The following is a 14,982-nucleotide window of genomic DNA, read 5'->3' on the forward strand; positions in this document are numbered from 1 at the left end:
AGAAGATCCTTTCCTTCCTCGGGTACAAGCCCGCCGCTTCCTCCAGTACTGCCAAGCCGGAGGTCAAGTAGACCATCCCACTCCTTCACTTGTTTTTCTTCTTTTGGTAGATGTCGATATCATTATGATATGCGACTGCCTCTGCGGACTCACTAGGAGTCGATATTTTGTAATGGATCTTCCCCCATGTAGATACTTCAATTTATGAATGGAAAAAGAGAAATTCTCGTTTGGTAATTGATGTCGACTTTTTCCTTTCTTCCAGTTGATTTTTGACAACTATTCTGAAACTGCTGGACCGCGATCCGCTTCTCCTGCTACATCTCGATTGAAACGGACCCCTGACGATGTTTCTTTGGACTACTCTTCATGTGCTAACTTAGATCAGTCAGAATTGACTGAACTTCGACAACAACTCCAAACCTTGAAAAACAGTCTCTTATTGTTATGGAACAATCCCGCAAATCTTCTGAACGGGAGAAAATAGCTCTCCAGCAGGCTCAAGAGTCTTTGAAGTTGAAAGAATCTCCGGCTGCCGAAGCTTTACAAGCCACCTCTCGAGAAAATTATATGCTTGACTTGATGGCTAGCGCTAGTCTGGATATGACGGGTAAGTTCCTCCTTGTGTGCTTCCTCTTTCCTTTTCCGTGTACAAGTCACTCGATTCTCATTATAGTTCTTGATATGGATAGGTTCCTTCCTGGATGCTACTGCCGAAGATCAGCGTGTTGACGCAAAATTTGCAGTTCTTCTTCGCCTTGCTCATGAGAACGACTCCAGCTTCTGGGCTTCCCCCGATCAGACTCGCCATATTGTGCGATTCTAGGATCGAGCTGGTCAGGTGCGGGAGTACCTTGAATTTTGCGCCAGGACTCTGGACAAAGTTTACAATGCCATGTTTCCTCGGAATCCCCAACCAAAAACACTTCCTGAACTGATGAATAACTTCAAAGATGTGGATCAGATCCATGGTTTTGTGAAGGCACAATTACTTGCTGGAGCTAGATTCGCCATGATCATGCTACAGATCTGCCACACGAAGTTGGACATGTCCGACACTGTTGAGCTTTGTCATGCTAGATTGAAAAAGAGAAAGAGAAATGTCGACAAGATCAACGATGAGGTGACACCAATAGCCGAGAAAATGATTGCGGATCTTCTTCGTATGGATTATGAGTATTTCTCCGAGGGCCATTACGTTGATTCCATGGATGCTCCTGCGGGAGGTGAAAGGGTGCGAATAGATGATCTTATATGAGGTGAACATCTTCTACCTATTTTTCCTGTAACAAAAGCATATCTTATATATTGCGCAAAATATGTATATTGCGAGAACTGTATGTATATTGCGAGAACTTGTATGTATTTTGCGAGAACTATATGTATTTGTTTTTTTGTTCGTCCTTCTCTAGCCCCCGAGTATTTGGATAGGTGTATGTACACTTACGACTCACGAGGTGTTGTAACCAAGGCAAGTAATTGGTGTTTAATATATTGTTCAGGTCGAATTTATGTTGTCTGTTTTGTGAATTGTAAACCTCCAATCTTGCCGAAGAAAAAGATGTATATCACCAATATCTTTACTATATTGTAGCATCATGAGCCCACCTCATTAAAAACCTTTCAGCCCCACTCGGTGCCCCGAAAGGAAAAGAGTGCGTCTGAAAACTCGCGAGCTTTTCAGTACAATGTATGTTTACATGCATGTTTCTATTTTGACTTCTACGCGTAGAAACGCCGAAGCTGCGCCACGTTCCATGGATTTTTCTCTGGGACTCCCGTCTTCTTGTCCTTTATCATGTACGCTCCTCCCGTGATCACTTCTGTGATGATGTAGGGTCCTACCCATGGCGACTCGAACTTTTCATGGCTGTCATGGGTAAGCCGAAGAACTAAATCGCCCACTTGAAAAGATCTTGGACGCAGACGTCGACTATGGTAGTTTTTCAAGTCTTGCTGGTACTTAGTGACCCTCGACAGCACCTCGTCTCTAGCTTCATCAAGTGCATCGACATCGTCTTCTAATGCCTTTCTCGAGATTTCTTCATCATATTCCGCCACTCTCAGAGAACTGTGTTCTATTTCTATCGGGAGCACTACCTCGGCTCCATGGACCAGGAAAAACGGGGTTTCCTGTGTTGCTGTACTGGGTGTTGTTCGTATGCTCCATAAGACTATTGACAACTCTTCTGGCCAAGTGTGTCGAGCTTTCTCCAGAGGTGTTATCAATCATTTCTTGATACCATTGCAGATGATACCGTTTGCTTTGTCGACTTGACCATTGGTTTGCGGATGTGCTACTGACGCAAAGTGTAGTTTAATGCCTACCTCTGCGCAGTATGCTTTGAACTCCTTGGAGGTGAAATTGCTGCCGTTGTCCGTGACAACACTATGGGGGGCACCAAATCGAAAGACGATACCTTTGACGAAGCTTACCACAGATGCTGCATCTGGTGAATTTATTGATTTTGCCTCAATCCACTTGGTAAACTTGTCGACAGCCACCAGCATATACTTGTAACCTCTTGGCCACGCCTTATGTAGTTTTCCTACCATATCAAGGCCCCATTGAGCGAAAGGCCATGATAAAGGTATTGGCATCAGCTCTGCTGCCGGAGAATGAGGTATTGTCGCGAATCGTTGGCACGCGTCGCAAGTGCGCACTATGTCCTTTGCATCTTTTATTGTTGTTAGCCAGTAGAATCCTGCCCTGAAAACCTTGGCTGCTATTGCTCGGCTGCTTGCGTGGTGTCTGCACACCCCCTCGTGTACATCCTTCAGAATAATTCTTCCTTGTAACACATCTCTGTAATACTCCCGAAATACTTCGTTTGTAGAGTTCTCCTTTGATCATAGTAAAAGCTTTGGATCGTCTGATAACTCGCCTTGCTTCTTTCTTTAGGATATACGCTACGTAAGTATGCATCCAAGGAATTTGTACCATCATTATCTCATGTGATTCCTCCTCGCCTCCCGATGTGTTTGCTTCTGATCCTATTGCAGCCCCCGAGGGTTTCTCCACCTTCTCCTTCTACTTTTGCTGTTTCCTCGCCTTGGTTGACCTTTCAGTTATCTCTTCCCAAAATACGCCGGGTGGTATTGCTAAACAATGCGACCCGATGTTTGCCAGAACATTGGCTTCATCGTTGCTGAGTCTGCTAATGTGATTTACTTCACACCCGTCAAAGAGTTTCTCGAGTTCATTGTATACCTCTTTGTACGCTATCATACTGTCATTGACTGCATCACACTGATTCATCACCTGTTGAGCCACCAGTTGTGAATCACCGATTTTTTTTAATCGGGTTGCTCCACAGGCCTTCGCCATCTTCATCCCGTGTATGAGTGCTTCGTACTCTGCCTGATTATTGGATGCGTTAGGAAACGTCATCCATAGCACGTATTTCAACTTGTCTCCTTGAGGGATACTAATATCACGCCAGCTCCAGCTCCTTCTAGCCTCTTGGACCCGTCGAAGTTCATGGTCTCGACAAATTCGGGGGTCCCGTGTTTTGCAGCTCCATCCACTCTGCGATGAAGTCAGGTAAGATCTGCGACTTTATTGCTTTTCTTTTCTCATATGTGATGTCCCGAGGGGAAAGCTCTATTCCCCAAAGGGAGACACGACCCGTAGCCTCTGGGTTGTTTAATATATTGTATAAAGGCGCCTCATTGACCACTATGCGCCGAAAAATAGTGTCGCAATTTTCTTGCGGTTGTGAATACTCCATATGCTAACTTCTGGTACTGCGGGTACCGCTGTTTTGAAGGTGATAAAACTTCACTGATGAAGTATACTGGCCGCTGGACTCCATGGAGTTTTCCTTCTTCTTCTCTATCGACCACAAGTACTGTGCTAACCACCTGAGGCGTGGCTGCGATATATAACAGGAGAGGTTCCTTTTCCTTGGGCGCCACCAATATTGGTGGTGTCGAGATCGTGCGCTTGAGGTCCTCAAAAGCTCTATCTGCTTCCTCGTTCCACTCGAATTTTTCTCTTTGCTTGAGCAAGGCGTAAAATGGCAACGCCTTTGCTCCCAACCTGGCGACGAATCTGCTCAAAGCTACGACTCGCCCAGTTAGCTGTTGTATTTCCTTTAGCTTGGTTGTTTCCGCATTGTCATGATGGCTTGAATTTTCTCTGGATTAGCCTCAATTCCTCTTGCTGACACCAGAAACCCGAGAAGTTCTCCTGCAGGGACGCCAAAAGAGCACTTCGTCGGGTTCAGCTTGAGGCAGAACTTGTCGAGGTTGTCGAAAGTTTCATTCAGATCCTCGATCAGGATTCGACCCCACTTTGTTGTTATGACGACATCATCGATGTACACCTGGACATTCTTGCCAATCTGTGTGGCAAGGCACTTCTGCATCATCCGCTGATATGTTGCTCCCGCGTTTTTAAGCCCAAAAGGCATTGTTCTGTAACAAAACACACCATATGGTGTTATGAAAGCTGTTTTGACCTCATCTTCTTCTTTTAGTCTGATCTGGTTGTAACCAGAGTATGCGTCCAGGAAGGAAAGACGTTCACAGCCTGCCGTGGAGTCGATAATTTGATCGATCCTTGGGAGGGGAAAGTGATCCTTTGGACAGTGTTTATTGAGACACGTGAAGTCGACGCACATGCGAAGGACCTCTGTGTTTTTCTTCGGGACCAGTACTGGGTTTGCTACCCATGTAGCTTCTGTGTGTAACTCTTTGATAAATCCTGCCTCTCTGAGTCGATTAATTTCCGACAGCATAGCTTTGCGGTTGGGTTCTGAAAAACGCATCAAAGGTTGTTTGATTGGTCTAGCCATTGGATCCAAGTTAAGGGGGTGCTCGGCAAGTTCCCTGGGTACTCCTGGCATGTCAGCTGGACACCATGCAAAGATTTCCCAGCGCTCACGGAGGAACTCGACGAGCGAGCTTTCCTATGCGAGGTCCATGTTTGTTGCGATAGCTGTCGTCTTCTTGGGATCTGTCGGGTGGATCTGCATTTCCTTTGAGTTTTTAGTGGGATCAAAGGTTGGCTCCTTGAGTGGCCTCCCTCCATCTGGAAACACGTCGTAATCAGTTGTTAACCTTGACGCTGTATATTCTGCTTGCATCCCGAAAGTTTCGGACAGTTGGTGAAAATCCTTGTCGCACTTATCAGCTAGCGCGAAACTGCCTTTCACTGTGATTGGGCCCCTTGGGTCCAGGGAGTCTCCACAATAGATATGTGTAGTGTGGTCTGCCATAAACCTAGCATAGGCGGTTCGCCCCAACAAAGCATGATACTGTGACGGGAAATCCACGACTTCAAACTCCAACTTTTCTCTTCTATAGTTTTCTCGGGTTCCAAACTGAACGTCGAGATTGATCTTTCCCAATGGGTAACTTGGCTTGTCCGGTGTGATGCCATGGAAGCGTGTGTCAGTTGGTAGTATATTTGCTAAAGATATATTCATCTTCCTCAATGTATCTGCATACATGAGGTTTAAACTGCTGCCTCCATCTATGAACACTCGCGCTACGTCGAATCCTGCGATTACAGCTGGTAGGATCAATGCAGACTGTCCTGGCCGTGGAACTTGCTGCGGGTGGTCCGCTATGGTGAAGCCGATATCCTGCCCTGACCAATTCAAGTACTCGATTGTTGGTGGAGGCATCTTCTCTGCCATAAAAACTTGCCGCGGAATTACTTTCCGAGCTCTATTGGAGGGCCTGCCCTTCTGAATCATCGACACCGCACCATTGGTGTCGATATAGGGACCGTTGCTTGGAGGTGCCGCCAACTGCAATTGATGTCGATTTTCGTCTGTAATTGCGGGTGGAGGTGGAAGGTGAATCTCACTCCTTGGCCCTCGGGGGTTTACATTGCTTCGCTGCGTCTTGGTATGCCCTGCATATCTGTGTAGTGCTAGGAAAGTTCGGCAGTCCTTCTGTAGATGCCCCGACTGCCTCTTTCCGTTATTGTCGAGAAAGAAATGCATTTGGCATGGTCCGTTTAAGAGATCTTCGGGTGACACATACGGCCTTTGGAACCTCGGTCCTTTATTTTGCCTGTTGGGACGGGAGCCATCCTTGTAATCGTTGCGCTGCTCACCACTCTTTTGAGAATCATCTCGACTATTACCTCCACTATTTCCTCGGAAACCAGCCGATATTTGGCCGGGAGCGTCATAATCTGAGAAATGGCGAGAAAATCGTCGTCTATTTTGAAAGTTTCGGTTGCGCTCATCCTCGGGCAACCTATGTCGTTTGTTGTGAACAACATCTTCTCCATCTTCCCAGCGATTCGCTATTTCCATGAGTGCTGCTATTGTTTTCGGGTTGGTTCTTCCCAAATCCTCGACGAAGTCCTTCCTTCGAATTCCAGCAACAAACACATCTATTGCTCTCTCGTCAGATATATTTTCTGCCGAGTTTTTGATGATGTTCCACCTCTGTATATACATCCTCATTGGTTCATCATACTTTTGTCTGCAGGCCCTTAGCTGCTCGAACGACGTGGGTTTCTTGCACGTGGACAAGAAATTCTTCACAAATATATCCTCAAAATTTTCCCAGCTGTCGATGGAACCAGGCGGCAGCTTTTTTATCCATGACCGTGCTGCTCCACTCAAGTGCACCTGGATGCTTTGCATGGCCGTGGCTCTGGTTCCACCCATCAGTTTTACTGTCTCCAGATAATCAACTAGCCAATCCTCGTGATCTTGCAGGCCGTAGAACTTTTTATAGTTGTCGGGTAATTTGAAACCGGATGGAACCCGCGTTTTGCGAACTCTTCGGGTGAAGCAAGGAAGCCCGCACATATCTTCCTCATCGACTTCTGGTGAGTGTCGACGGTCTCTTCTTTCCTGCCGCGCTCTGTCGACCCTTGCCTGTGTCACTGTATCTCTTTCACCACTCGTTCTCAGAGGGTCTTGCACTACTACTGTAGGTCGTGGACTATTTTGCCTTGCAGTGCCTTCGGGAGGCGTGCTTGTACCCGCGAACGCTGTTCCCATGGCTCCAACTCCTGCCATGGCCATGTTGTACAATGCTTCTCTTGGATCTCCGGGAGGTGGCCTGGACGCTAGGATGAAAGCCTGGGTCGCCATATATCTAGCCTCTGGTGTCTTTGGAATAATATTCCCCCTTGTATCTATCGACATAAAGGACATGTCGAGGTTTTGGACTAGGTTCTCCCTCTCGGCTTCAGGTATATGCTGCAACCGAGACCTTGCCCTATTGCGAGCTGCTCTGTGACTATCTCCTCCCGAAGTACCTGATTGTCAACTCAACTCAGCTCTTCGCCTGCTTGACTCGGAAGTTGCGGCTCTCCTCCTATCAAGCTCAGCTTTTTGTTTTCCGAGTTCTCGTCCAACACGGGCGAGTCTATATTGGTATGCTTGCAACTCTTCAGTTGTGGCAGCCGTAGTCATCGGCTCCGTGCCATCGATAGCTTTTGCAACTCTGTCCCAAACCGCTTGCGGAAGTTGCACCATCTGTCGCGTCGCAGGTCCGACATATTTGGTGCCCAAACCTTGCATAAGATTAGCGGGATCGATATACGGATTTCCCGCATCATCGAAAGCCTCTGATGTCTCCTCCTGTGGGCGACTTGCTTCTCCAATTACATAGATTTGATGGTATTTTGGAATTTGGCCTTCGTCGGGATTGGTGACACCGTTGTATAGATCGGCGAAGACCTCCCTAACAGAAGTAGATTTGTCGATGAAGTCAAAGATGCCGACGCTATCTGAATCACTGCTTATATTGGAGTCCGTAGACGACTCGAACGTCATGCCGCCGAAGATCTTGGCGAGTTTTTCGCTTGTCACAGTCTTGACGAAGCGTGGCAGCGAAATCTCCTCGTCGCCCGTCTCGAACGATGACGACGATTCCGAAAGATCGGAGTCCGCCGCCGACGATCCCGACGAAACCGGAACTTCGAGACGATGTGATCCCTCTTTCCCGACGCGCAAGTGGAACCCCCCGAACGTCATCTCCATAGGCTCCTCCAGATACGCATATGCATCCAAACGGGAGGGCGGGTGAGGAACAAAATCGACTAGACCACTTTTGATCCGTTTACCTCTGTCCATCGCGTTGCTTGCCATCGAAGATGTCGATGATGTTGAGCGTGCCATCGAGATCAACTCCTTGTCGCCTCTAATCCCCACAGACGGCGCCAATTGACAAGGTATTGACTTGTCAATGCCTACAGATTGTAGACTAGGGTTTTCGTAGGAAGTAGACGGCAAGTAGATCTCGAGGGTTCAGCCGAAAAAGTACTCGACTTCTAGAAAACTAGGGTTATGTTGACAATGAAATCGATCCTCTCTTTCTCCCTCGACTCCCCCTTATATAGGAGGCGGAGCCGAGGGTTTTGTGATGTACAAGTTACAAAGTCCGGAAGACTCTTTGAGTTCGTCCCGTAATAGTTACAAGTCATTATTCCTAATACAACTCTATCTTTCCAAACTACCTCTTTAATTGGGCTTCCGGGCTTCATAAACTTCGGGTCGTGGGCCTTCAGTAAACCCCGGGTACCATCTTCGGCAGGCCCATTGGGGATGCCTATGTCACTCGTGAACTTGACCACAAATCTAGCACGCAGAAACAGCTTGAAATCTGCCCAACTAGACCTTACACCAATGATACCCTTGACTGTCAGATCATCACGGTACCAACTAGCCACAACATCACCAACACGCCGGTATGCAATAGCAAATTCAGTTTGGCCACCAAAAGTCCTATCAAACGCCTTGCATCTCTCAAAACCACCGTCAATGTGAGATTCCCAAAGCTGAAAATCCGCTGGTGTCGCGGAACTAGCCAACCTCCGCTTGATTGTAGTTGCATCAAATTGCGAACCCATCACAATACTGAGGTAATCATGATAGACATCTTCCTTCCTATCTGCGACGCCACCAAAACGTGAAGAAACCATAGCATAAAAATCAACAACAGCAGCAGACAAAATAGCAGGAGGCAACACAACAACAGTAGGTACAGCTGTCGGCCTAGGCTCCGTTCTGCCGGCCTGGACGCCGGTTTTTCCGGTCAGGGGCCCGGTCTTGCCGGCCTTGGCGCCGGCCTGGCCGGTCTGGGGGCCGGTCTCGCCGACCTGGGCACTGGGCAGGAGGGCATAAGCCCCTGGATTTGCCCCGGTGGGCACCGACCTGTGAGCCGTTTTTTGACGGCCTAGCCGGCATAGGGCCCGGTGCTACCGGATGTGGCACCGGTCTGGCCGGTGGTAGAGCCGGCCGGCTAGTCTTGGTGCCGGATCCTGTCGCGAAATTGCTTCTTCTTCGCGACTCCAAACAACAAAATTCGCGGTTTTGACACCTGTAACAGCCATAGACGGTAGAGAAACTGCACCACAACAGAACAAACCTTCCTCCACATCAATCCCCTTCAACCTTGAGCCAATATCCTCCGATGCAAACAGATCTAGCGAGACCGATCAAGAACTCCTCGCCGTGAGCAACCCAGAAATCTTATACCACATGATAAGGAGGATCCCACGTGATCCTCTCGGGTGTTGCCCGATCTTTCACAACGAGAACCCGAGTAGATAGATACTCCCAATAACGCGATGAACGCCACCTGGAGAAGAGGGACAAATCCAGCAAGCAACGGATCGATGAACGATACGCCTCAAACCTGAGCTAGGCAATCCTTGATGAACACAAGAACCTTCGCATCGGATCTTTATTATGAACTAGATAAACGACATCGCCGTACCCCAGAGGGATGCAACACGTGAACACACGCAATAGTTTTAACCTAAACTTGTCTGCCTCTAACTCTAGCCGCACCAGCCCTTATATGAGGGGGTGGTGGCCGACCAGCCTTTGTGGGCCTACCTCACTTGGTTTGGACATGCCCAAACCAAAACTGACTCAACTTAATAAAATCCCTAATTGGCCCACATATGACCATAGATATAAAATACATTAAATAAGATGACTAGCTAGGTGGTGTCCTGAAATTGGGATTCACCTCGGCCTTCATGCCCGTATAAGGTGTCGCCTTTTCCCAAAACACAAGTCCATAACCTTGGACATTGCCAAGGGTTCAACCTCGCCAAGTAAAAAGAGTTCAAAAAGTAATGAAAATTACAAATAGATTTTTGAAACACCTAGCGAAGACTACAATCACTAGAGCGAGCCGAAGGCACGCCGCCGTCCTCGCCTCTCCCTCACCAAAGACGAATAAAGATTGTGGTAGTAAAGCTTGTTGTAGTAGACATACGAGGAATTGTCCTGTTAAGGCTCCAAAGGTAGACCAGGAACCATAGATCGAAAGGGCCAGACTTGCAACCACACCAACGAGCACGAATACCAGCTAGATCCCAGGAGATCCGATGGGAAGACAACTCCACACGCCCTCCGAGGCGAGGATGACCTTATTCTAACTTTGGGATGCAGCTGTCATCTCACCATCTCAAAAAAGGCACCGCAAATACCTACAAAAGAACATAAACCTCGCACTGACAAGAGGTCGTGGTCCATCACATCTCCAAGGCCCTAAGGTTTTCGAAGGTGGGGACCTGTGGCGTCACCAACGGGAGAGACGAAACCCTATATTTGTTTTTCATCGAGGCGAGGATGACCTTATTCTAACTTTGGGATGCAGCTGTCATCTCACTATCTCAAAAAAGGCACCGCAAATACCTACAAAAGAACATAAACCTCGCACTGACAAGAGGTCGTGGTCCATCACATCTCCAAGGCCCTAAGGTTTTCGAAGGTGGGGACCTTCGGCGTCACCAGCGGGAGAGACGAAACCCTATATTTGTTTTTCATTGAGGCGCCTCCTCTCTCTTCCCGTGTTAGTCCCTCCACCCTCATTGATCCCTGCAAGAATAGCATAGCACGGATTAACACGAGTAATAGAACTATTCTAGCGCCATGTAACATCTATGAATGATCTGTACCTTCGAGAGGGCCTTTCCCACATAATTAGCCCCAAGCAAGAAAAAATTTCTACATAATTAATCATGTTATTTATTAGTTAATTTTATGTTTTGGTATCTGAAATGGAAAAGGAGATAATGGACTTGTATACAAGAATAGATGGAGTAGTATTGATATATTGCGCTGCTTCTTTGAGCTTTAGAGCATCTTCAATAACGATTTTGCCGTCTATCTAGTACGACAAGTTCTACAATGACCAGGAGCAAGGATGGCGGCATGCTTTTGGCTCCCTCGAGTGTTTATAGTCATCGCTAGGTGATTCAATGATCTATTTATTATTATTATAATTTTTTATTAATAGTACTAGAATTGTGAACTTTTTAAAGAAAAAAAACTCTTCTCCGAGGGAAGGCACTCCCATGACAACATGGCCTCACCTGCACAAGTACCCCTTTCTCTTCTACTCCTACCGGTATCACCTGCTCCCCCTGTTGACCTGTTGTCCAGTGTCCACGTTCAACCGCCGTCAGCTCCTCTTCCTTTCCTTGGCCACCAAAACTAAGCCTTCTCATAATGCCCACTGACATGTGGGTCCAACACTTCCCTGACTAGTCGCCGAGAATACTTCTTCATTATCTGGACCCCACTTCCAGCCACTCAACGCCAGCTCCCTCGACCGCCTCCCTGTTTCTTCTCTAGCATCCCAGCATTCATTTTTTTCCATTTCTTGCCCAACTCGGCAACTGCTCTCCAGTCTCCCCCCAACCCCACCCTCCTCCAGATCTCGATGCGCCGCAAGCTCCCCGGCGACGCGCCGCCGTCGGCGTCGGCCGGCGGCGGCTCAGTCCCGTCCGAAGCAGACCTAACTCAGCTCTCCACCGCCATCTCCGCGGGGGAGGACCTGGGCCCGTTCGTGCGCCGCGCCTTCGCCTGCGGTCGCCCGGAGCCGCTGCTGTCCTCTCTCCGCGCCGTCGCGCGGGACCGCGAGTCCGAGATCGAGGAGCTCTGCCGCGCGCACTTCCACGACTTCATCCGCGCCGTCGACGACCTCCGCTCCCTCCTCGCCGACGCCGACGTCCTCAAGGGCTCCCTCTCCACCTCCCACTCCGCTCTCCTCTCCTCTGCCGCGCCGCTGCTAGCCTCGCTCGAGTCCTTCCTCGCCGCGCGCGCGCTAGCCGGGAACCTCTCCTCTGCTCTCGCATCCTCCCGCCGCTGCGTCCGCCTGCTCGCGCTCGCCGCTCGGGCTAACGACCACCTCCAGGCAGGCAACCACAGCCTCTACCTCGCCCTCCGCGCCGTCGATGCCATCGACCTCGACCTTGCCTCTGGCCCCGAGCCGCTGCCTCTTCCCGCCCTCCGCCGAATGCTGCTCAGCCTCGTTCCCGCGGTGCGCGTCCACGCTGAGCGTGAGATCTCCAGGGAGTTCGCCGACTGGATGGTCAGCATCAGGGCTGCTTCGCGCCACCTTGGACAGGTGGCCATCAGCCGCTCAGCTGCCACCAGACAGCGCCAGGAGGAGCTCCGCTCCAAGCACCGCCCGCTGGAGGAGTCAATCACCCTGGACGACGACGGGGCTGGTGATCTCGACGACTTCGCTGCAGCCACCGCCATGTCGGATGTGGCGGATGGTGCCGCCGCGGCCTCCTTCGACCTCACACAGCTATACCGAGCCATGCACATACACCAGACGCTGGCGCTTGGGGAGCGCTTCAAGAAGTACTACCTGGAGAACAGGAAGCTGCAGCTAACATCTGACTTTGATGTCATTGCAGCAACGCCATTCCTCGAGTCCCACCAGGTCTTCTTCGCTCAGATCGCTGGGTTTTTCATCGTCGAGGACCGTGTGTTTAGGACTGGGGGTGGCCTCACATCCCGGGCGGATGTAGATGCACTCTGGGAGGCTGCAGTGGGGAAGATGGTCTCTGTGTTGCAAGATAACTTCTCTCGGATGCAGACAGCAAACCACTTGCTTCTCATAACTGATTATGCCGCCTTGCTTGCCGCCACTATGAGGCGATACAGCTATCCAGTAGGGATGCTACTAGATGTGCTGGCTAAGCACCGAGACAAGTACCATGACTTGCTGCTTGCTGATTGCCGTAGACAGGTAGCAGAGGCGCTGGCTGCAGATAAGTTTGATCAGATGCTCATGAGGAAGGAGTACGAGTATTCGATGAACGTGCTTGCTTTCGGGATTCAGAGCTCTGATATCACCCCGGCGTTCCCATACGTCGCACCCTTTTCATGCACTGTGCCCGACATTTGCCGTATTGTGCGCTCATTCATTGAGGACTCTGTCAGCTTCATGGCACATGGGGGTGGTGGTGACACATATGCAGCGGTCAAGAAGTACCTTGGTCGGATTCTCTCAGAGGTGGTGGATGCTTCCATACAAAAGCTCGTGGATTCAGGTGGCGGTCTAAGCGTCTCCCAGGCCATGCAAGTTGCTGCCAACATGTCTGTCATGGAGCGTGCATGCGAGTTCTTTACACGCCATGCTGCCCAATTGTGTGGCGTGCCGCTACGTGCAGTGGAGCGTGGGCGCCGTGACTTCCTACTTCGCAAGTCTAGAGATGCTGCCGAGGCGCTTCTGCTGCGGCTATTGTGTTCCAAGGTCGATGAGTTCATGCAGCTATCTGATGGTGTCAACTGGATCGCTGATGACCCACCTGCTGGGGGCAATGAGTATGCCAATGAGGTCACTATCTATCTTGAGACGCTCACTTCAACTGCGCAGCAGATCCTTCCTCTTCCTGTGCTCCGCCGTGTTCTTGTTGCAGTGCTTGTGCATATCTCTGACAGTATTATTGCTCTCTTTTTGAGCGACTCAGTCAAGCGGTTCAGTGCTAACGCAGTTGTCGGTATAGATACTGATCTCAAAATGTTTGAGACATTTGTAGAGAGCATGTCCAGCCTGTTTGTGGACTCTGATCAGGATTCCGCAGCAAGTGAAATGAAGGCTGCATTGGTGGAAGCGAGGCAGCTGGTGAATCTTCTTATGAGCAACAGCCCAGAGAACTTCCTTAACCCAGTGATTCGTGAGAAGAGCTACAATAAGCTTGATTACAAGAAGGTGGCAGCCATCTCAGAGAAGTTTAGAGATGCCTCAGAGAGCTATTTCTCGCAATTTGGAACTAGGGGTAATAGGCAGAATCCAAAGAAGAAATCTCTGGATACCCTGATCAAGAGGCTTAGAGAAGCCAGCTAGTGCTAGTCTCTACCTTGCAGTAAGATAATGCATGCAACCTACTCATGTTTTGTATGCAATTTAGTCTGTATGTGGTGTGCATTATGTGTGTTACAATCATTATTCTTCTATATACTATTTTTTTTTAAAGATATAGAGCTTGTTCCATATGTGTGGATATCTTAATGTTGATTCTTTTCTTCCAGTCACCAATTGTATGTATGATCGAGAATTCAAGATATAGTACATCATTCATTCCCTTCCATTATTCACGGCAACCATTTTGCACTAGCTGATTAAAGTTCTTGATATGCAGTATGCATAATATAGTTCCTTGTCACTTAGGATTGTAGGACTGCATTTCTTTGTTCCGCTCAAATCCTTAGTTGTGTTAATATTGCCTGTGCTTGGATCTTATGTTAGCTTATGTAAACTGCAGTTATAACTGGATGGACTAACCGTTTCGATGTTTAAGAAATGACGTTCACCCGTAGCATTAAATTTCTGTTTCTTGTGTTTTGAAGTGTCCGAAAATGATAACTCTTACAGCGTGTTTGTAATTGCAATCTGTCCATACTGGGTGATATGCCTTATAAAGGTAATCCAGACAATTAGTTACAAACAAACTGGAAGGATTCATGAAGAAACATACTGTAGGATCTGTTGGCTCGATGATTAATTACTATTGGATACAACATGTTGCTCCATCTTTCCTTTTGTTCCTTAGTTCACAGTTGAGAAACTACATAAGTTGAACTGTGGTACAAAATTCTTTATGTAGCTTTCCTGACATGTTCTTTAGTCTAGGGGCTTCTGTACTGATCATTGAAGCCTCATAGTCAAGGTAGCTGTAGAAGTTCTGAACTTGGTATCAGGATTCAGATGCGGAGTCATGCGTTATTATTGGAAAGATGTTTGCCA

The 14,982-nt window shown here is 48.6% G+C and overlaps 1 protein-coding gene across 1 annotated transcript; it reads left to right on the top strand.

The window, feature by feature from the left end:
* Nucleotides 1–11,641: 11,641 nt before the first annotated feature.
* On the top strand, nt 11,642–14,213 carry LOC124653081 (exocyst complex component SEC15B). The gene has a single exon (XM_047192134.1). The coding sequence runs from the start codon at nt 11,662–11,664 to the stop codon at nt 14,080–14,082; it is 2,421 nt and encodes an 806-aa protein (XP_047048090.1). The 5' UTR covers nt 11,642–11,661; the 3' UTR covers nt 14,083–14,213.
* The last annotated feature ends 769 nt before the right edge of the window (nt 14,214–14,982 follow it).

Source organism: Lolium rigidum, chromosome 5, assembly GCF_022539505.1.
Source record: "Lolium rigidum isolate FL_2022 chromosome 5, APGP_CSIRO_Lrig_0.1, whole genome shotgun sequence".
In the NCBI taxonomy this organism is placed as follows: Eukaryota; Viridiplantae; Streptophyta; class Magnoliopsida; order Poales; family Poaceae; genus Lolium; species Lolium rigidum.